Raw genomic sequence first — 22695 nt, 5'->3', positions numbered from 1 at the left:
AAATAAATTCAGGAAAATTTTGGTTTTGGATGCCTCCTTTCTCCCTCTCATCCTCCTCTCCCTTCAATTTCTGGTCATAATCGAGGATTGCTGTGCTCACTGTTTGAGTGTAACGGCGTTTTTGTTTTTGTTTTTGTTTTTTGTTTCGTTTTTTTGCTGAGGAAGATTGGCCCTGAGCTAACATCTGTGCCAGTCTCCCTCTCTTTCGTATGTGGGACGCCTCCACAGCATGGCTGATGAGTGGAGTAGGTCCGTGCCAGGGATCCGAATCTGTGAACCCCAGCCATCGAGCTTGGAAGTTTAACCTCTCTGCCATGGGGTTGGCCCCGAGCGTAATGGTCTTTTCTTAGTTGCCATAGTGCCCGGCGTCAGAGTGGCCCCCTGGCTGTGAAGAGATGGGTGGGGCCCAGCGAGCCGGGGTTCCCTTCTGTCCTGTGAGCTGTAGTGACAGCAGTGGAAGCAGTGACTGGATTTGTTCTGGAAGGAGTCTGTGTTTTACTTGTTATTGATTACCCCATTTTATATTCAGGCTCATTGGTTTTATTTTTTAACTAATTTTTCTTTGCTGGAGAGTAGAATCTGAAGCATGGAATACCTGGATCCAGATACACTGTAAATAGGTAACCTTCACCTTTCAAGGCCAGAGGACCATCTCTAAAGTTTTGGCACAGGTGGCAAAAACAAATTGTTCTTCACACATATGTAAAATAAGAAAAAATGTGAGAAGAAGAGAACATAATCCTTTTGTGATTTGAAAGCCAAAGCTAACATGCATTTTTTTTTTAATTCATGCTGAAATAGTAGGAAAAAATTATTTTCTGTAGTAGTAAACTGCTAGAGCAAATGACAGCATTTTTCCTAAAATAGAAACATCTTTGCTATTTATGATTATCAAAAAATATGTGCAAAAATACTCAAGCAGTAGAGAAACCTATAAAGTTGAAAGTGAAACTCTTTCATAATTGCCCTTCCAGACACACGTTTACGTGTATGGGTGCACATTGACACCCAGAGCTGTCCGGGCCTACCCTCTCATCTGTGCTGAAGGCAGCAGTGGTGGGGCCTCCCCCATGCTGGGTTGTTCTGGTGATGAGACTCCACCTAAAGCCTCAGAACAGATGTATCATGGGAGCACTCAGATGGCAGCCACTGATGGATGTGTAGATGATTTCCAGCTTCTTAACTTTTTTATTGTGAAGTGTAACACACTTGCAGAGAATTGCATATCTCAGTGAATTGTCACCTGGTGAGACAGGCTGATGTCACCACTACCAGGTCAAGAGATGGGAAATTGCCCCTGTGCTCTCCCATTCCTGCCCCCTTCTCAAAGTTAACCATTCTCCCGACTTCCGCCACTGTAAGTCATGTAAGGGGGATCACATGATGTGTGTTCTTTTGTGTCTGCCTTGTTTTGCTCACTCATATTTGTTGAGAATAATGATAGTTTTTTCATTTTCTTTGCTATGTGATATTCCATTGCATGAATACCTCACAATAGGTATCTGCAATCAATAGCCGATTGTTTCTTACCATTATGAATACTGCAGTGAATGTTGTTGTGTTTGTCCTTTGCTGCATGTATACAAGCATTTCTGTTGGGCGTGTACCCGTGAGTGGAATCCTGGGCTGATACCATATGTGGGATTTCGTCTTACTAGGCAACGGCAGACATTTTTCCAGCGTGATTGTACTCCTCTGTTGCAGATCTTCCCCAGCATTTGGCATGGTCAGGTCAGAGTGGGTGCGTGTTTGTGTGTCGTCTGCACCTGTTTTATAGGCTGTATAGTTGTGGCTTTAATTTGTATTTCCCTGATTTTACTGAAATGGAGTGCCTTTCCATGTATTTCTTGGCGTTCAGTGGCCCTGTTCAATGAAGCACCTGCTCATGACTCGTTTGCCTTTTTTCCTAAATTTTCTTCTCTGAGGCTTACTTTTTTTACTCATTTAATGGTGTTCCTTGAAGAACAGTTTCTTTTTTTTTTGTTTCTTGATTTTAGTATGGCCTGATTTATCCACCTTCCCTTGATGGTTAGTCCTGTTTTGCTCTAAATCAAGGTTATAAGGATATTTTCTTATATTCTTTATTGTTTTCCTCTTAGCGCCACCATCCACCTGGAGTTGATTTGGAGGATGGTGTGAGCTAGGGGTCAAGTGTCATTTTTCCCCTAGAGAGATCTAATTGTCCTGGCACCATTTATTTAAAAGATCTTCCTTCCTTACTGCTCTGTAGCATCTCTGGCATAAAAAAGCAGGTGTGTGCAGGTCTATTCCTGGACTCGCCAGTCTGAGCCTTGGTCTGTGAGCCCCTGGTACCAGTACCATAATGCCCTCCTTATTATTGTTTCTTAAGGTTTGTTTTTTAAACCTTTTTTTTTTTTTAAGGTATAGCACAGATACAGAAAATGAATGTATAGCTTGATGAGTTATTATAAGGTGGACAGTTGTAACCATCATTTGGCTTAAGAAATAAAATTTTGCCGGCTCCCCAGAATCCTTCCACATGTCCTGTCCCGGTCACATCTCCCTCCCTCCTGACAAAAGTAACTGCTGACCTGACTTTTATGGCAGTTACTTCTTACTTTTTTTCATAGTTTTATGACTGAATTGTGCACCTCTAAATTGTAGCTAAGCGTTGCCTGGTTTTTCATATGACGTTTCAGTCTCTTATCTACAGGTCACCCCCACCTCCCGTGGAGGTTATCTGTAAGGAAGCCAGGTGGTCAGACTGGTGTTCCTTACAGTCTCGGTTTTGCCAATCACGGGCCTCTGGTGTGGTTTAACGTGTTCCTCTATCCTTGGGTCCTGGAAGTCAGTAGTTGGTTCTAGAGGCTTGGTGAGCCTCGGGTTTGACTTCTGGGAAGACTCTTTCACGGGAGTGTTGTGTTGTTCCATCAGGAGCTGCCTGATGTGCAGTGTCTCTCTTTTTTTATTGGCAGCCAATGATGCACATACCTACATTACGTGCATTAATTCATAGAAAGTTATGCGATGGTGATGTTCTGGCTCGGTTACTGCTTCTTTGTTTATGAGCTGGACTTCTGGTAAGAGAAACCTGTCCTTAGCTACTATTTGGTTATCTAGTGCTATAGTTCATGTAGGGAACTGAAGGTAAATGCTTGATTCTTACTCTTTATTTATCAGTTTGCAAAATAATAATTGTGGATTTTATTTTGGTGTTATGAACTCATAGATTTAAACATATTTGAGTTTTGATGTATTGTTATTATGATCCTTATTTATGTTCAGATCATCTTATTTTTGGATAGCGGGAGCCTTAACAAGTTGGCTCCTACATCCTTTGACACAATTCTAGTGCTCTCTCAAAGGTTCCTTGCTATCTGGTATGCCAGGTTGTTCTAGGCTCATCTTGTATTCTTCCTGCCCCAGACAGGGAATAAGCCATTCCTTTAAGAAGTACTGATCTGGGGGCCGGCCCCATGGTGTAGCGGTTAAGTGCGCGTGCTCTGCTGCTGGCGGCCCAGGTTTGGATCCCAGGCACACACCGCTTGTCAGGCCATGCTGTGGCGGCGTCCCATATAAAGTGGAGGAAGATGGGCACAGATGATAGCCCAGGGCCTGTCTTCCTCAGCAAAAAGAGGAGGATTGGCATGGATGTTAGCTCAGGGCCGATCTTCCTCAAAAAAAAAAAGAAGTACTGATCTTTTTTTAATAGGAAATGATGTTTCAATACCACAATCTGGATATTAGGTATGTTCATTGCTATTGGGTTGGTCGTTGTTTCTAGGTCTTTGCAGTGAACAGAGCTAGGGTATACATTCTGTTCACTGACCATAGGATGTTTATTTAACTTTTTCAGTCGTATGTCTCTGTCTCCTTTCTACACTGAGAATCCTGGTTCTCAAGGACAGAGGAGATGAGAGAATTAGGCTGTCACTACTCGTTTGCCTTCCTCTCGCTACACACATCACAAGCTCAGAATAATGATGGCGATTCTACTACCACCTATATCATAACTGAAAACAGTTAAAATATTTTTTGTGTAAGATTTCCCACTGTCCTCCCATTCTTCTTTATAGTTATACAGGCTCTGCATTGTATAGCATGGATCATTACCTATATATTGTCTCCCATAAACCCTCATTCAGTCTTAGTTCTACCAGTAAATGGTTATTAAATGTGCACTCCCAGACCTTATGTCAGTGTTTCTCTAGACTTTTTGGTTGAAGTTTGTTCTCTAGTAGAGTTCTCAGGAAGGACTCATGGAAAAATATTTCGTGAATTCTTGCATGTTGATAATATTGTTTTTCTGCATCATTTATACTTGAAAGTCAGTTTGACTGGATTTAAAATCCTTGGCTCACATTTTGTTTCCTTGAATATGTTATTCTGTTGTCTTCTAGCATAAAACAATTGCTTTCAAACTCATGACAATTTTATTTTCTTTCCATTATAAGTGGCTTTGTTTTTTGTTTGAATGGCATTTCTTTTTCTTTAAGTCCAGTAATTTTACTAGAATATACCTCAGCGTTAATTGTTAAGGATGGGTCTTCTCAGCTGTATAGTATCCTCTTGCAATATATAGTTGCACAGTTTTTATTTCAGAGAAGGTTTTTAGGTTGTAGCATTCTGTTCTCTCACTTTGCCCCCCTCCTTTTGTGCGGGGGATGCTCTGATTAGACATATGTTGGATCTTCTTTACCTATCATTTAAACTGGTCAGTTTCTCTTGAGTCTTTTTTATCCTTTCTTTTCTTTTTCATTAAAAAAATTTCTTTTCCTCTTCTGTCTGTCTCAAGCAGTCATCTGTAGAGTTTGTTCTTATGTGGCTTCTAGCTTAGTCTCGATTCTTCAAATGACGTTTTACTTTTCTTTTTGGTATTTTCCTAGGATCCATAATCTCAGTGTGTTTCTATCTTGATTTATGTTGTTCTTTTGTGTTATTTTCTTAATATCTTTAGCTTCTTTGATGTAAGTTATAGTCTCCATGTAATTTGAGGTTGTTTTTTTCTGGTGTGCTTTCATTATCTATAGAGATGTGTTTCTGCTCTGTATTATTTTTTCTCCTATCTTTCTCCTATTTGACCTTCATCCTTTTCTGTTGCTTATTGGATTAGTTTTTTAGTGCTGCTTTAACAAATTACCACAAACTTAGTGGCTGGGAACAGCATAAATTTGGAGGTCAGAGATCTGCACTGGGTGTCACTGGGCTAAAATCAAGATATTGGCAGGCTGCCTTTATTTCTGGAGGCCCTCACAGTGAATCTGTTTCCTTGCCTTTTACACTTTATAGAGGCCGCCTACTTCATTTTAGGCACCCCCCTTCCTCCGTCTTCAAAGCCATCAACACCGCATCTCTGACCATTCTTCTGAAGTCCGATTTCCCCCTGTCTCTCTTCTGCCTCTTTCTTCCACTTTTGAGGATCCTTGTGATAGCATTGGATCCACCCAGATAATCCAGGATAGTCTTCCTGTTACTGCATAATTATTGCATAATTGCATCTGCAACCTCAATAATTCCCCTTCACCACGTAACCCAGCATATTCACAGGTCTGAGGATTAGGACATGGACTTCTTCGAGGGCCCATTATTACATGTGCCACATTTATTTTTATTATGATACTAGTTTTTTTGAAATTTAACAAGGAGACATGACCCAAGAGAACTTTGTCTAACTTCATGGTGCTTCCTTTTCTGCAGTCTTCATGTACTATTAAAAATATGGTGGCTTCCTTTATGTATCTAGGAATATTGATCTTTAGTTTTCTTTTCTTGCTATGTCTTGGTCTGATTTTGGTATCAAGGTGATACTGGCCTCTTAGAAGAAGCTAGAAAGTATTCCATCCTCCTCTGTTTTCAAAGAGTTTGTGGAGTATTGGTATTATTTCTTCTGTAAATGTTTGATAAAATTCACCGGTGAAGCCATCTGGGCATACGTTTTTCTTTGTGGGAAGATGTTAGGTTATTAATTCAGTTTCTTTAGTTATTATAGGTCTATTCTGATTTTCTGTTTCTTCTTGAGTCACTTTTGATAATTTATTACTTTTTAGGAATTTTCCCATTTCACGTAAGTTGTTGAATTTGTTGGTAGAAAGTTGTTCATTGTATCCTCTTATATTCCATTTAATTTCTGAGGAATCAGTGGTAATGTTCCCATGTTTTCGCAATCTTTGTCGTCTTCTTTTCTTGGTTAATCTAGCCAAGGATTTGTCAGTTTTGTTTTGATCTTTTCAAAGAACCAACTTTTGGTTTCATTGATGTTCTGCATTACTTTTCTGTTTTCTATTTCATTAATACCCACTCTAATTTTTATTTTTTCCTTTTATTCTGCCTTGGATTGGTTTGTTTTTCTAGGTTTTTTTTTTTTTTTTTTAAGGTGAATGCTTACATTATTGATTTGGGATCTTTCTTCTTTTCTAATGTAGGTATTTAAAGCTATAAATTTCTCTTGGAGCACCACTTTAGCTGCATCTCAGAAATTCTGGTGTGTTGTGTTTTTATTTTCATTCAGATGAAAATACTTTCTAATTTCCCTTGTAATTTCTTTTTGACCAATGGATTATTTAGAAATGTTTTTCTTTCCAAACGTTTATTGATTTCTCAAATTCCTTTCTGTTATTGTTTTGTAATCTAACTCCACCGTGATTGAAGGACATACTGGCGCAGTGTCAGTCCCTTTAAATTTATTAATGCTTGTTTTATGGCCTCTCGTCTGGTCTGTCCTGGGGAACATTTCACTGTGCACGTGAATAGTGCTGTGCTGCTGTTGGATGGAGTGTTCTGTAGATGTCTGTTAGTTCAAATTGGTTGACGGTATTGTTCAAGTCTTCTGTATCCTTGCTGATTTCCTGTCTAGTTGTTCTAGTTGACCTATCTTCAGGTTGGTTGATTCATGCTTCTGCCAGTCATTGAGCCCTCCTAGTGAATTTTAGTTATGCATCTCAACTCCATTTTATACTTGGTTCTCTTTTATAATTGTTCTCTATATATCGATATTATTTGGTGAGACATTGTCATGGTTTCTTTTAGTTCTTTCAACATATTTATAATAGCTTATTTAAAGTCTTTGTCTAGTGAGTCCAGCATCTGGGCTGCCTCAGGGACAGTCTCTTTTGACTGTTTTTTTTTTGCTGTGTATGAGCCATACTTTCCTGCTTTTTTGCATGTCTTGTAATAGGTTTTGTTTTTGTTGAAAACGGGACATCAGATTCCCCTCCCTCTTGAGTTTTTTGTTACTGCTGGGGTTTTGTTTTGCCTGTTTGTCTCTTTGGTGACTTGCCTGGACTAATTCTGAAAAGTATGTGTTGCTTGTAATGTTTGGCCACTTAAGTCTCTGCTTGGTTAGCTTGGCGGTCAGTAAATAATTGGTCAGAGATTTCTTTTTTTCGTTTTTCTTTTTTTGGTGAGGAAGATTGGCCCTGAGCTGACATCTGTTGCCAGTCTTCCTCTTTTTTTTTGCTTGAGGAAGATTGTCACTGAGCTAACGTCTTTGCCCATCTTCCTCTATTTTGTTTGTGGGACGCCTCCACAGCATGGCCTGATGAGCAGTGTGTAGGTCCGTGCCCAGGATCCGAACCCACGAACCCCAGGCCACCAAAGTGGAGCGTGCAAACTTAACCACTACGCTGCCAGGCCAACCCCAGAGATTTCTTTACATGCCTGGAACAAATATGTCTGCCATCTTTGCCAAGGGGCTCTGTGTATGTGTGTCTTGGAACAAGCCTTCATCCAAGCACTTTGCCTTTGCCGCCTTCTTCTGCTTACAGAGGGCCTCAAGGTCAGCCAGAGGTGAGAGATTGGGCTGGCCGCTCAGGTCTGTCCTGGGCTGTGCACAGTTCTGCACATGCGTGTTCTTCTACATCCTCGAGAACTTGTCAGAGCTTTTCAGAGCTCCCCACAGACATCTTGTTCCCCAGATCTTCCTTTTAAACCTTTGGCCAGGCTCTTGTTTGCCCCAAGCAGCTATAGGCAGCTGTGATGTTAAAAAATTGCAGCTATTTGTTTTCAGCAAACATCCTGGGAATAGGGCTTTTCCCACAAAGCAAGCTCTGAGTCAGGTCACACAACAGCCATGCCCTGTGAATGGGGCTTTTCCAGAGACCTATGACAAAGGTCAAATAGTGGCAGTGCTGTAGAGAGTGGGACTTTCTGAGGGGCCGCAGACCTGGTCTGCTCCCTCTGATGGCTGCAAGGCTGCTGATTTTCACACGTACCATGGTTGTGGGGCTGCTGGTTTCATGGCTCTTGTGGGCAGAGGAGGATGGGAGTTTAACTGCCACAACCTGCTGTGCTTCCAGAGGTCCAGTAGTTTTTCTTAAATAAATGCTCCCCAGATTGTTGCAGGCCTTTGGTTAATTCCCAGGGTTCTGAACAGTTTGACATTGATGACTTGCCAGCCCTTTCTTTGCTGCTCTGGCACAGTGCATTCACGGGGGTCCCACTCTGCCACTCTGGGACAGTGGGCTGCTTTCTGAGGTCCCAGGGCTGTGTGTCCATCTCCCTTCTCCACCCTTCCTTCCCTTGGTTTCTTTTGTCCCTGAGCTGCTCGATTTAGAGTCTGTTCCCCACAGTGTCTCTTTAAGGTGGGTCTTTCCCTGGAAGGAAGTTTCGTCTGGTTTGTTTTGCTCCAGCCTCTGTGGACCTTGTCTTGGACCCCGAAATGCATCTGTCTTATTGCAGTGCAGGAAATGCCCAATTTCAGCAGAGTGGTCCTTGGGGCTTCCAGTGAATACCTGTTGGCTACTTTGGGATTATATCACATGCCCAGGGCTTCTTTATTTTTCCACCTGTACAGATCCAATAGCACACGGGCCTTGTGTGTATTCTTGGTTTGTCCTCTCCAAATTAAGGAAATACCTTATCAATTTTGCCTTGTTGTTAATCTTGTCCATAGATTATGGTTTTGCTCTTCTAGTTCTGTGCTGTGTTACCAACAGAAACAAAGGAACCTAAATGTTTCAAATGAGTAAAATAACTACACTTGAGGGCCAGCCCAGTGGCGTAGTGGTTAAGTTGGTGCGCTCCACTTCGGCGGCCCAGGGTTCGCAGGTTTGAATCCCGGGCGCGGACCTGCCCACGGCTTATCAAGCCATGCTGTGGCGGCATCCCACATATAAAGTAGAGGAAGATGGGCACAGATGTTAGCCCAGGGCCAATCTTCCTCAGCAAAAAGAGGAGGATTGGCAACAGATGTTAGCTCAGGGCCGATCTTCCTCACCAAAAAATAAAAATAACTACACTTAAGAGAGAAAATTGGCCCAAGAAACTCTTGGACACAATGCTTGCTTGTGTCCAATACCCTCAAGCCCAAAGACAAAAATTTTACAAACTTATATCTCTATTTTGAAAGCTTGTTTTTCCTTGGTGCTACGGGTTAGAATTCTAACACTGCTTTCTGGATATTGTAGGACTGAGCAAATGAGTAAATCTTTTAAGGATAGTGGGAGCCAGATTTCTCACTGTTGGAGAAAGAAGGTAGAAATATGGAAAAAGGGAGGCTAAAGTGATCCTGTGATGTTGGATTGAAATTGGAGGTATCAGCATGAACTCATGGTTTTTATTCACATATGCATATGCATGAAGGTATGTGTGTGTTTATGGTTTTTGTTAATTCCATTGAGAGGCCCAGTAGCAACAGGCATACCAATCACTCAGTAGCAACAGGCATACCAATCACCTTGCCCTTTACTCACGTCTGTTGCATTCATTACTCTTGTCTTCTCTGCATCACTGAACTTCCATGTGGGATCATCTTGTTTCTGCCTGGAGAACACTCATTTGTATTTCCTTCAGTAAGGTCACTTGTGTTGGATTTGTTTGATAATGTTTTTATTTCATATTAGTTCCTGCGGAGTATTGAATTCTAGTTTGGCTTTTTTTCAGAACTTTGAAGATAATCATTCCTTTGTCTCCTGGTTTACATTGCTTCTCTAGAAAAGTCAGCAGTCTATCTAATTGTGTTTTCTTAACATAATTCTTCTGGAAATAGTCTAATGTACATTAGGAAGACTAGCATAATGAACCCCATGTGCTCAACACCCAGCTTTAGCACTTACCAACTCATAGCCATTCCTGTTTTTTCTGTAGCCCCCCACTCAGTTATTTTGAATAAAATAATGGAAGTCATATTTCATCTGGATATATTTCAGTAAGTATCTTGGAAAGATGGGATTCTGTTAAAAGTTATATCCACAGTACCTTTATCACACCTTAAAAAACTAACAATAATTACTTAATATCAAGTATTCAGTATCCAAATTTCCCACATTTTCTAAAAATGTTCTTATACAGTTTGCTAATTCAAATCAGGATTCAAGTAGAATTTTTTGTTAAAGAAACTGGGTTGTTTGTCTCACAGAAAATGTCATAATCTGGATTTTGCTGATTTCGTCCCTCTGGTGTTTAAACATGTTCCTCTGTCCCTGGTAATTTTTATGTCTGCTTTATCTCTTGTTTTCAGCACTTTTTAAAAAAATCTTGCATGGGTCTGTAGGGATTCTTGAATCTGTGGTCGGAAGTCTTTTCTCAGTACTGAGAATTTCACAGCCATTACATCTCCCCTTCCTTCCTACACTCTTGTCTTCTCTTCCCCTCTGCCTCCCCCAGTACCCCAGTGCTCACTTCCACCACCTCATACCTGTGTGCTCTGGACAAGTTTCTCACCCTCTCTGTGCCTCAGTTTCCTCATGTGTACAAGGAGAAAAGTCATACTAAACCTTCCTCAAAAGATTGTCATGTGGTTTAAATGAGATAATACAGGTCAAACACTTAAAAGATGGCCCACAGTAAACACTCAGTACATATTGTCTCTTATCATCCTCTCCACCCCACACTCTTTCCTAAGAGAGTCTTCAGAGAAAGTCAGAGTCAACCTAGGATGAGATGTTAGCCTTGAAGAGAGCAGAGCTGGGTTCTTCCAGACCCAGAGAAATGAAGGGCCCACCTTGTAGCCTGGAGAGGGACACAGGACAGGCTTGTTCAGGAATGAGAAAGGAAGGGCTGGGGAATGAGGCGGTATGCTGCCAACGGGGAAGGAGCAGCAAGGGGTGCTGGGACATCGAGAGGCAAAATGGCCTTTTTGTGTGTGTGTGAGGAAGATCATCCCTGAGCTAACATCTGATGCCAATCCTCCTCTTTTTTGCTGAGGATGATTGGCCCTGGGCTAACATCTGTGCCCATCTTCCTCTACGTTATATGGGATGCCACCACAGCATGGCTTGACAAGCGGTGCGTCGGTGCACGCCTGGGATCCGAACCTGCAAACCCTGGGCCATTGAAGCAGAGCGCACGCACTTAACTGCTGCGCCACCGGGCCGGCCCGCCAGAATGGCCTTGAATCCTGTGACCATCCCAAACTCACTGATCCCAAAGATCCGGTACCTTTCTGTAGAGGCCTTAAGACCTTTATCACATTGATGACCATCTTCTGTGAATAAAGGCAGTTGTACTTTCTCCTTTCCTGTCTGCCTGCTGCTTGGGACCCTCCAGGACAGAGTTGGATAGAAGTGTGAGAGTGGGTAGGTATTCTTGCCTTGTTAGAAACTTACGGGGAACACTCGTTCTCACTGTTCAGTGTGGTGTTAACTGCGGAGTGTTCCTAAATGCCCCTTGTAAGGTAGAGGAAGTTTTCTTCTGTTCCTGCTTTGTGAGAGTTTTTGTCATGAATAGGGATAGAAGTGTTGTTAAATGTTTTCCTGCATTGAATGACATGACCATATGGTTTTACTCTTTTATTCTGTTAATATGGTGAATTATATTGATTGATTTTTTTAATGTTAAACCAAACTTTTATTCTTGTGATAAACCCCACTTACTCATGGTATATTATCTTTAATATATAGTGCTGAATTTGATTTGCTGAATTTTTGTCAAGAACTTGCTAAATTTTGTTAAGGCTTTTCTCTGATCACAGGGAAGTAGATCTGTTTCCTTTCTTATAATGTCTTTGCTGGTTTTGCTGCCTGTGAAAAGAGTTAGGAAGTTTCTTTTCTTTTCTGGAAGAGTTTGTGTTTCACGGGTACTTTTTTTTCTTCAATGTTTGGTAGAATTCGCCAGTGAAGCCATCTAGTCCTGGAAGTTTCTTTGAGAGGTTTTTGAACTACAAGTTTAATTTTTTAAATAGATATAGGGTTATTTAGGTTATCTCTTCTTTAGTGAGTTTCTATGTGTGTCTTTCCAGGAATTTGTCCGTTTCATCTGAGTTGCTGAATTTATGGTCATAAAGTTATTCAGACTATTTCTTTACTATATCCTCTTATGTCTGTAAGGTCTGTAGTGATCCCCCCTTCATTCCCGGTATGGTAATTTCTGTCTTCTCCGTTTGTTTCTCTACCAGTCTGTGTAGAAGTTTGTCAGTTTTATTGATCTTTCCGAAGAACCAGTGTTTGGTATCATTGATTTTGCTTTCCCTCCTCTTTTTTTGTTTTCCATTTCACTGATTTCCCATCTTTTCCCCTCTGTTTACTTTGGGATTAAATTTGCTTTACTTTTCCTTCTGATTTTTTCCTTTGACTCTTGGGTTGATTTTTATATGAAAGAGTTATTTATTTGAAAATATTTTGGATTTTCCAGACCTCATTCCTTTGTTGATTTCCCACTCAGTTCCCTTGTTGTCGGAGGCTGTCCTTTGTCCGATTTCAGTTCTTTTAAATTCATTGAGGTATGCGCCGTTGTCCAGAGGAGAGCAGTCTATCTCGGTGAGTGTTTTGTGCGCACCTGTAAATAATACGTATTCTGGTGTTGCTGGTTGGACCGCTCAGTAGATGTCAGGTCAAGTTTGATAACTGTTTTTAAATCTTCAATTCTCTTTACTGGTTTTCTGTCTCCTTGTTGAATTAACTATTGAAAAGGTCTGTTGAAACCCCCATCTATAATTGCGAATTGATCTGCTCTCCCTTAGTTCCATCAGTTCTGCTTCATATATTTGAAGATCTCTTGGCAGATGTGTGCACACTTGACGGATTGACTGCTTTGTCATTCTCTGTCATGTCCCTTGTTATCCCTGGTGTTTAATTCTCAGTCTTCCTCTGATAGTGACGTGGCTGCTCCAGCTCTCTGTTGGTTAGAAGTAGCGTGGTGCACCTTTTCTGTCCTTTTGCTTTGACCAGTTTGTGTCTTTATGTTTGGAGGGTGTTTCTTGCTGGCAGCCGGCAGTTAGCCTTGCTTTCTTATCCAATCTGACAATCTCTGCCTTTTTTAAAAAACAGCTTTATTTGGGTGTCTGGGAAAAATCTCTCCTGTTTCTCCTTTGCTCTTATGCTCTACTCACAGAATGTTTCACTTCTGGCCACCAAATGTGTGGGTTTTTCCCCCACACTGACCAGTTCTCCAACACCAGCTGGGTGTCCTACGGTTCACTTCAGTTCTGACACCATCTACCTGGAGACAGTGTCAGACCCCACAGGTTAAGAGCTCAGTCCATCAAGACTGCCCCACTCAGACACCAGCGTCAGTTGTCACCTGTACTTCTGACCAACCGGCTATAAATCGGGGTTCCCACAATAATTTGCTGGAGCAACTCACAGAACTCAGGGAAACACTTACATTTACTGGTGTATTCTATAATAAAGGATATGAAAAAGGACACAGATGAACAGCCGAATGAAGAGGTACATAGGGCGAGGTCTGGAAGGGTGCCAAGCACAGGAGCAACCACTAATCTACTCTATCTCCGTGGATCTGCCCATTTTGGACGTTTCGTATAAAGTCAGTCATGTAGTATGTGATGTTTTCTGTCTGGCTTCTTTCATTTGGCTTGATGTTTTTGAGGTTTGTAAAGGTTCATCCATCTTGTGGCTTGAATTAGTACATTATTCCTTTTGATGGCTGTATGTGATCTGCCATTATAGGGATAGGTCACATTTTTTAATCCATTCATCAGTAGATGGGCATTTGGGTTGTTTCCACTTTCTGGCTGATGTTAGTAGCGTTGCTGTTCATGTACAAGTTGTTGCATGAACACACATTTTTATTTCTCTTGGGTATATACATAGAAGTGGAATTCCCAGGTCTTGTGGTAACTCTGTGTTTAACATTTTCAGGAACTGCCAGACTGATTTCCAAAGTGGTTGCACCATCATACATTCCCACTAGCAGTGTATGAGGGTTCCCATTTTTCCACATCCTTGTCAACACTTGTTATTGTGTTTTGTTTGTTTGTTTGTTTTGAGGAAGATGGGCCCTGCACTAATATCTGTTGCCAGTCTTCCCTTTCTTTCTTTTTTCTCCCCAAAGCCCCGCTGCATAGTTGTATATCATAGTTGTAGAGTTGTAGCTCTTCTATATGGGATGCCGCCTCACATGGCTTGATGAGTGGTGAGTAGGTCTGCGCCCAGGATCCAAACCAGCAAACTGCGGGCCAACAAAGCAGAATGCGCGCACTTAACCACATGCCACCGAGCCGGCCCCGTCTGTTTTCTTGATTCTAGTCATCCTAGTGGGTGTCTCATTGTGCTTTTGATTTATATATATTCATAGTTCTAATTTTTAAAAATTCTTTTCCATATCTGGCTTCTTATTTTTATAGTCTCTTATTTTTTGCTCATTTTTCTTTGTTTTCTATTTTAGTTCTTAAAAAACTATATATGTGTAAGTATATGTATGAAATATATAATTATGTATAATGCTTTAGAAATACAATTATATCTAATTATTTTGTATCTTGTATGTGGTCATTCTAGTAAGTGAAGCCTTTGGTGCTCTAAATCTGCTACTTTTGCCGACTCTCACTCCTCGTGGCCTGTTTCCTTACGTGTTTGGTGATATTTTATTTACATGGTAATTTTTAATTTTGAGTATTTGGCTGAACTTTGTGGAATTCATTGTTTGGAATGCTTTTTTTCCAGAACACCCTGCATTTGCTTCTGGTAACAACTAGCAGTTTTTGTGAACCTGGGAACACTTTGATAGGCTGACCATACATCCTGCTTGGCACTGGGCAGGCTCAAATGAAGCCTGTTGTCCCAGCATTCTTATTTATAGTGCCTCCTTTCACTCTCAGAAATGCAGTGGTTTGGACTAAATTCTGGGGTGGCCTCCCTGCTTTGGTTCCTGCACAGTTCAGGAGTAAGTAGGTTCAGCTCTTGTACTCGATAGTGGCTTACCTGGCCTGTGTGGCCAGCCGTCAGGTGCAGCCCGTGGACAGCCTTGGTTTGCACAGCTGGGCACAGCTCAGCTCCTCTCCTATCTCGAGCCCGCTCTGCTCTTTGTGTGCTCAGTAACGCGTTTGAGAAGAAGGGTGAAGAGCCGTGCAGGCCAGGTGGGGGTGTGAGCTGCGGGTGAGAGGGCGAAGCCAGGAGACAGGGTGGCGCTGGGGGTGCAGGACAGAGGGACGGGTGGGGGACGCATGGCTGGCTGGAGCAGAGGTGTTGACTGAGGCGGTGGCTGCCCCTGCTTTAGTCTGAGCACCTGCTGACCCTGCTGTCCTGGGCACGGGCTGCCATGGCCCATGGCACACCCACCCACCGCCCCCTGCCCACTGGGTTCCGGCCTGTAGGAGGCACTATTGCTGCCCAGCCCAAGCCAAAAAGGGCAGTCTTGCCTCTGTGGGTAACAGCTGGTGTGGAGTAGCTCAAGCCAGACCTGAGACAGCAACTAAGCCAGCAGCTCGTGGGTCCCTCACTGTGGTGCCTACAGTGTGAGGACAGCCAATTGGCCCTGGCCAGGGACAAGCTAGAGTCCCAAGGGGCTCAGGCTGCCCTGCATCTGTTGTGCCAACGGATGCAGCTGGGCAGCCCAGTGTTCCTCACTATGTGTTTGGGCACAGGCCTTGCTGGCTGGCACTGCTTCTGGCACAAGGCGGGCATCCAGTGCCTTTCAGAGGCCTCATCCGGGCTGTGCTGGCCCTGGATGGGCAGGACAGGTATGAGGTGGCCAAGGATGCTGTGTCTGCACAGCTGCTGGAGGCCCTGAGCCAGTCTGGGGCCAGCCTTCTGAAGTCTGCTGGAGCTGAGGCAGGCACCGGGGCTAAGTAGTGACCCATCCTCTCCGCAGGCAGCCTGAATGTGTGGGCAGAGCCTATGTCAGACCTCAGCCCAGCAGGCCTTAGCAGCTACCACCTGATCCCACGGGGGAAGAGCATGGGCCCTGCCCTCAGCTGGCACAGCCTCCCAGGCAGGCAGGCCCAGCACACCTGGGGAAGCTGGGGTTTGGCTGAGTTGTGGTGAAGGACCTGGCCCTCCCCTCCAGCCCTGGTCTGCTCTGCCCTGAGGCCTCTCCTCCTCCCACAGCCCCGTATGAACCTTCCTTCTCATTTCCTGATTTTTCCTCTGGTGGTTTTTGTTTGGGGGCTGCCTGAGCCAAAGGGTCAGAAACCTGTTCTTTGTCCCCACTACTTGGCCTTCTGGTTTTGGTTTGTGTGTAGTTTGAGTTTTCTATGCTGGTTATATTCGTATTAAACCCCTGGTTGGTGTCAGGGAAAAAAAAGGAAGTTTGGTAGAGGTTTGCTAGAGTCTAGTTTTATTATAGTAAGCATGTTCTTACTAGTATTTATGCTGCCATATTGCCAAGAATGTTTTTTTCTTGCTTTTCTTTGAATACTTTTTAATTAACTGCTCCACTCCTACCCCACACCTCTCCATCCTTCTTCACATTTCAGCTCGGGCATTGTGTGCTGACCCGTCCTGCTCCTGTTCTAGATCCTGTACTCCTCACCCACCTCGTAACAGCACGTCTCCTGGGTGCTAGCGTTTGTCATGCTTAAAATCCTACCATCACTGCAGCCACCTCCTCGCTGTCGCATCCCAGCGCCTGCACAGCGCCGAGTCGCTCAGGGAGTGGCCTTGAGAGACCGGCTAGACGCCGCTCCACTCTCGCAGGACTTTCCTCTGCCTTAGATGCAGGGAATCATCATTTTCTTTATGGTATTCAGTTTTTAGTCTGTGAATTTATTATTTCGTAGGTTAGCTGTAGGTTTTTTAATTTCTTATTTTATGGATCAGTTTTTATAGCAAAGTAGAATGAAAATTGACTTCAGGGAATTTGGCTTTGCCGATTATAGCAGCTGCAAGTAGCCCTGGTAAACTTAAGAGTGCAGGCATAAATTCTAGACCAAACCAACCTTTTTATACCATTGAAGGGGTTTTTCATGTTCCCCCATCCTTTATTAATATGCCATTTGAATTTAAATTCATATCTTTATTTTGTGCTTACTTTGCAGTTTTAGGGTATTTTCATTGTGTAAGTGGATTGTAAAATAGTCAAGGAACAAGTTTTTCTATTTTAATGTACCATTATGGAATTTTTTCTCTGCATATTGAGGCTGATATATCCATGACTGTATAGATTTGAAATGTATGATTTTGTTCAGTGCTTAACTTGATTTCATCTTTTATAGATAATGCAAAAGGATCGTTATCATTATGCTATCGCGATGACGGCAATCCTGTTTCTACGACAAGAAGCAGGTCTCCGCTGCGTAAATTTCTGTCCACACCATGAAGTATTTAATAGCAGAACTCCTGGGAAGCAGTGATCCACGCCCTAGATGATGTGCTCATGAGTTACATGTTCTGCTTTTCAGTAAGATTTATGATTCCCCATATTCATAAACATCCCAAAAGACAGAATTATTTTGAAAAAACTGAAGATAATGTTCATTTGGGGGCACAAATGAGCATTTGGATCAATTTCTTACCAACCTAAGGTACCAAGACAATGAAGCAGCCAGAATAGTTATGGTCAGTCATGGAGAATAACCAGGAAACTTATCCCAAAGGGGATGATGATTTTGTTTCTCATAAAATAAATTTTAAAATAGAAGAGGAAGATGACGATCAGATTCCTGATCACAGTTTGGAAAGAATGGACTTTAAAGATGAGCAGGAGGACAGGAAACAAGCTGACAGTGGGGATGAACAGGCGGAAATCAGAGAAACGAGCCAGAGCTGTAAGCCCCCTGGGAGGTACTTCTCAGTTGACAGCGAGGATGACTATGGGTCCCTCTTCTCACAGTACAGCAGCACGCTGTACGACGTTGCGATGGAGGCTGTGACACAGAGCCTCCTTTCCAGCCGGAACATAAGCTCCAGGAAGAAATCTCCAGCTTGGAAACATTTTTTTATCTCTCCTCGGGATAGCACTAAAGCAATATGTATGTACTGTATGAAAGAGTTCAGTAGAGGAAAAAATGAAAAGGACCTGAGTACGAGTTGTCTCATGAGACACGTGAGGAGAGCACACCCTACTGTGCTCATTCAGGAAAACGGAAGTGTGCCAGCCCTGTCCTCATTCTCATCCCCCTCGCCGCGGCCCCCGCCACAGCCTGCAGACGGTGGAGGCGTGGGCACCGTACTCTCGCCCATCAAACTGGTCCAAAAACTGGCATCGAAGATCCCGTCCGCTGATCAAGTAACGGAGGAACCTGTGTCTGTAGTTTCTTCTGAAGAAGTCTCTGACATGTCCCTCCCTGAGAAGTATAGCAGGGAGGAAGCCCTGGTGGGGCCACCTCCCCACCTCCCCACTCTCCATTATGAGGAAACTGCAGAGAATGGGGCGGAGAAAAGCCTCCCGCTTCCAAAGGGTGCATCTGGGTCCAGAAGAAGATCTGCTGTCTGGAAGCACTTCTACCTGTCGCCCCTGGATAACTCCAAAGCCGTCTGCATTCACTGCATGAACGAGTTCAGCCGAGGGAAGAATGGGAAGGATCTGGGCACGAGCTGCCTGATCAGGCACATGTGGAGGGCGCACCGCTCCATCGTGCTACAGGAGAATGGTGGGGGCACAGGCATACCACCCCTGTACTCCGCTCCCCCTACCCTGCTGCCTGCCCTCCCACCTCCCGAGGGAGACCCAAACTCTGTGTCATCATCTCCAGGGAAGCTGGTCCAAGAGTCCCCTTCAGCGTCCTCCTCCCCTGACCGGCTGACCGAGGACCTGCAGTCACACTTGAATCCCGGAGATGCGCTGATGGAAGATGCATCAGTGTTGTCGTCCTCCGATGACGTGGGCGAGGCCTTGTTGGTGTCCTCTCCTGAGAAGCAGCCGGCTGACGGGTTGAGCCCCAGCATGTTTGAATCTGGTGCTGTGTTCCAACAGAACAAAAAGGTCATGAAGAGACTGAAGTCAGAAGTTTGGCATCACTTTTCATTGGCCCCCACGGACAGTCTCAAAGCAGTGTGCAGGCACTGTGGCTGTGTCATCAGTCGGGGGAAACAGGGGGACGTGGGCACCAGCTGTTTGATGAGACATCTCTACAGACGCCACCCAGAGGTTGTTGGGAATCAGAAGGGCTTTCTGGGAACCAGTTTAGCAAATTCTCCCTATGCCACCTTGGCTTCTGCAGAAAGTTCTTCCTCCAAGTTAACTGACTTGCCAACAATGGTTACAAAAAACAATCAAGTTATATTTCCTGTTAATAGCAAAAAGACCTCAAAGTTGTGGAATCACTTTTCTATCTGCTCTGCAGACCCCACTAAAGTCGTGTGCTTGCACTGTGGCCGGACAATAAGCAGGGGTAAAAAGCCGAGTAATTTGGGCACCAGTTGTCTCCTAAGGCATTTACAGAGGTTCCATAGCAGCGTCCTGAAGACTGATGTCCCCGAGACGGTGCTGCCCTCCTCTCTAGGCGTCCATGTGCCCCTGAGCACAGAACTATCAGGAGCTTCCTCCTTTGATGACACCAATGAAAAGTTTTATGATTCTCATCCAGTTGCCAAAAAAATAACAAGTCTCATAGCCGAAATGATTGCACTTGACCTTCAGCCATATTCTTTTGTAGACAATGTTGGCTTTCACAGGCTGCTTGAATACTTGAAGCCTCAGTACTCTTTACCCTCACCTTCTTACTTCTCCAGGACAGCTATCCCAGGTATGTATGATCATGTGAAACAGATAATTACGTCACGTCTTAAGGAAGCTGAGAGTGGTGTGGTCCACTTCACGTCTGGAATATGGATGAGTAACCAGACCCGCGAGTACCTGACACTCACTGCTCACTGGGTCACCTTCGAGTCGTCAGTCCGGCCGCACTGTGAGGACCACCACTGCTCAGCACTTTTAGACGTGTCACAGATTGACTGTGACTATAGTGGCAACAATATTCAGAAGCAGCTGGAGTGTTGGTGGGAGGCCTGGGTGACATCCACTGGCCTTCAGATTGGCATCACGGTTACCGACAATGCAAGCATAGGAAAGACCCTGAGTGAAGGGGAGCACTCGAGCGTGCAGTGCTTCAGTCACACTGTTAATCTCATTGTCAGTGAGGCCATTAAAAGCCAGAGAATGGTCCAGAATTTACTTAGCATTGCACGGAAAATATGTGAGCGGGTACATCGGTCACCCAAAGCAAAAGAGAAACTAGCAGAGTTGCAGAAGGAATATGAGTTGCCACAACACCATCTTATCCAAGATGTTCCATCCAAATGGAACACGTCGTTTCATATGCTTGAACGGCTCATTGAACAGAAAAGGGCAATTAATGAGATGTCAATCGAATGTAACTTCAGAGAACTGATTAGTTGTGACCAGTGGGAGGTCATGCAGTCTGTGTGTCACGCGCTGAAACCCTTCGATGCTGCGAGTCGGGAGATGAGCACCCACATGTCCACACTCAGCCAGGTCATCCCCATGATCCACATCCTCAACAGGAAAATCGAGATGCTGTTTGAGGAGACAATGGGCATCGACACCATGCTGAAGTCTTTGAAGGAAGCCATGGTGAGCCGGTTGTCCGCCACCCTCCATGACCCCAGGTACATCTTTGCTACACTGTTGGACCCTCGTTACAAAGCCTCCTTGTTCTCCGAGGAGGAGGCGGAGCAGTACAAGCAGGATTTAATCAGGGAACTAGAAATGTTGAATTCTACCTCAGAGGACACGCCTGTCTCCAATGGGTGTGATCCAGGCTCCCCATTGAAAGACTCTGTTGAGGAGGAGAACCTGTGGTCACTCATGGCCAAGATGAAAAGGAGAGACCCGAGAGAAAAGACGAAGGTACCCGAGGACATGGTGCTTGCGTATCTGGAGGAGGAGGTGCTTGAACACAGCTGTGACCCACTCACCTACTGGAACCTAAAGAAGTCAGCCTGGCCGGGCCTCTCAACTCTGGCCGTCAGGTTTTTGGGCTGTCCCCCAAGTGTCGTCCCTTCAGAAAAGCTGTTCAACACACCTACCGAGAACGGTAGCTTTTCCCAGTCCAGGCTCATGATGGAACATTTTGAAAAACTAATCTTTCTGAAAGTGAATCTTCCCTTAATATACTTTCAGTATTGAAACTCATAATGGAGCCACCAGACTAAAGGTATTGTTGATTATCAGGCACCTGCTCTTTGTCCCAGGGCTGGTGACTCGCTCCATTTGGGGCCATGTAGGACAGCAGACCAGGCACTCTCAGGTCCACGTTGAGCTTCACTTCCAGCTCTCGCCGTAGTGTCTACATGTGCCTTACTCCTAGTCCTTCAGGCCAGGTATCACGGTGTGTTTTTTAAGAAGTCCACTAGAAATAGCCTGTCTTGTCAATTATGAAACATGATGATTAGGTTTTAATTCATAACTCTCAAGTTTTTTAAAAGTTGGGGTTAGTAATTTGTTTTACTAGAGTGGCAGAGAAGATGTAAACAGTTTTATTCTGTAGGCTTTTTATTCAGTTATGTAAAAACCACAAATCAGGTACTGTATTTTAGTAAAAAATTGCTTTAATTGCAACAAAACAGCTTTTATGGCTGTCAAATAAAATCTGTAAATAGGAGGTGGAGTTCAAGCCATCTTGACTGAGCAGTTTCTAACTGCAGGCTCTAAAATATGTCGAGGAGTACAGAGAATATTCTGAAAGATAACTGTTTACTACAACAGAGACGTGGCATTTGAAGACAAAACTACACTTAGCTGTATCATGTATGTCAGTTATATAGTGATTCAGTAAAGAGAACTTCTCCATTTCATATTTTGCATTCAGGTTTTATGAGGAGGTCCCCAGCTGTTTATAATGATCTCATTGTTGCCTGTTGTCTGGCCGGTGCACATGACACGTTTACAGCCCTCCTGTCGATTAGGTCTCCAAGCCTCTGACTTAGTGTCTCTGCACTATGAAGTATCTTTTGAAATTTGTGTACTGACGCCCAATTTGATCAAATTATATACAAAATTCTTTTTAGAAGAGATGGCTTATTAACAGGGAAGAAGATTGTTGTATTACAGCTGTAAGAATAGCCTTAGGTGTTTAGATTTTTTTTTTTTATAATAGGGAAGATTCAGCCATCACTGGGGTATTTTAGACTCCCAACGACATCAGAATGAAGTGTCGGTTGTCAGATTTTTTTAAGAATAATATGTCTTCAGAGTTTTTCCTTCAATATCTAGAAAAGGGTTTGTTTTCTTATTTCAAACCAATGAAATATTCTGGGTGAAACAAGTCACTCATTTGCCTATGACCTTTTAGAAAAGTTGTTTTGTTAAAATACTGTACCTATTATTAATCTGAATTTGCATTGACTATGTTTTAGTGTATTTATAAATGGTGAGCTCAGTTTCTGAAATTAAACTTTTTATTTGTAATTTTCTACTGCTAGAGGACACTGGCTTTTTATTCTTAGGATAATAAAGCTGTCATACTCTTTGGGGGCCAGTATGTTTAGAAACCACATTCATGCAGCCTTTGAGTTTTCACCTTAGCCCCAGACAAGGACATGGGAGAAGTGGAGATGCAATTCTTACAACAGCATTTCTGATACTGGTAATGACAGTGATGAGAACTTTCTAGGTCTTGCATTCAGACCGAGTGCTGTTATGCATTTGGTGCCAGAA

General features: G+C 43.4%; 1 protein-coding gene across 4 annotated transcripts in view; it reads left to right on the top strand.

Moving 5' to 3' along the window:
* Window positions 1–22451, top strand: part of ZBED4 (zinc finger BED-type containing 4) — a 29806-nt gene extending 7355 nt beyond the window's left edge. For 3 of the 4 annotated variants that reach the window (XM_058568112.1, XM_058568109.1, XM_058568110.1), the window contains one exon: window positions 17291–22451. In XM_058568112.1, the coding sequence (XP_058424095.1) occupies window positions 17641–21165 (3525 nt within the window). In that variant the 5' untranslated portion in view covers window positions 17291–17640 and the 3' untranslated portion in view covers window positions 21166–22451. Of the gene's footprint in view, window positions 1–16529; window positions 16818–17290 lie in introns of those variants that run through there. The other variant, XM_058568111.1, reaches the window with a different exon arrangement.
* Window positions 22452–22695: the final 244 nt, after the last annotated feature.

The sequence above is a fragment of the Diceros bicornis genome, chromosome 25 (assembly GCF_020826845.1).
Source record: "Diceros bicornis minor isolate mBicDic1 chromosome 25, mDicBic1.mat.cur, whole genome shotgun sequence".
In the NCBI taxonomy this organism is placed as follows: domain Eukaryota; kingdom Metazoa; phylum Chordata; class Mammalia; order Perissodactyla; family Rhinocerotidae; genus Diceros; species Diceros bicornis.
The sequence above is the reverse complement of the archived record's forward strand: the minus strand, read 5'-3'. Positions and strand labels throughout refer to the sequence as shown.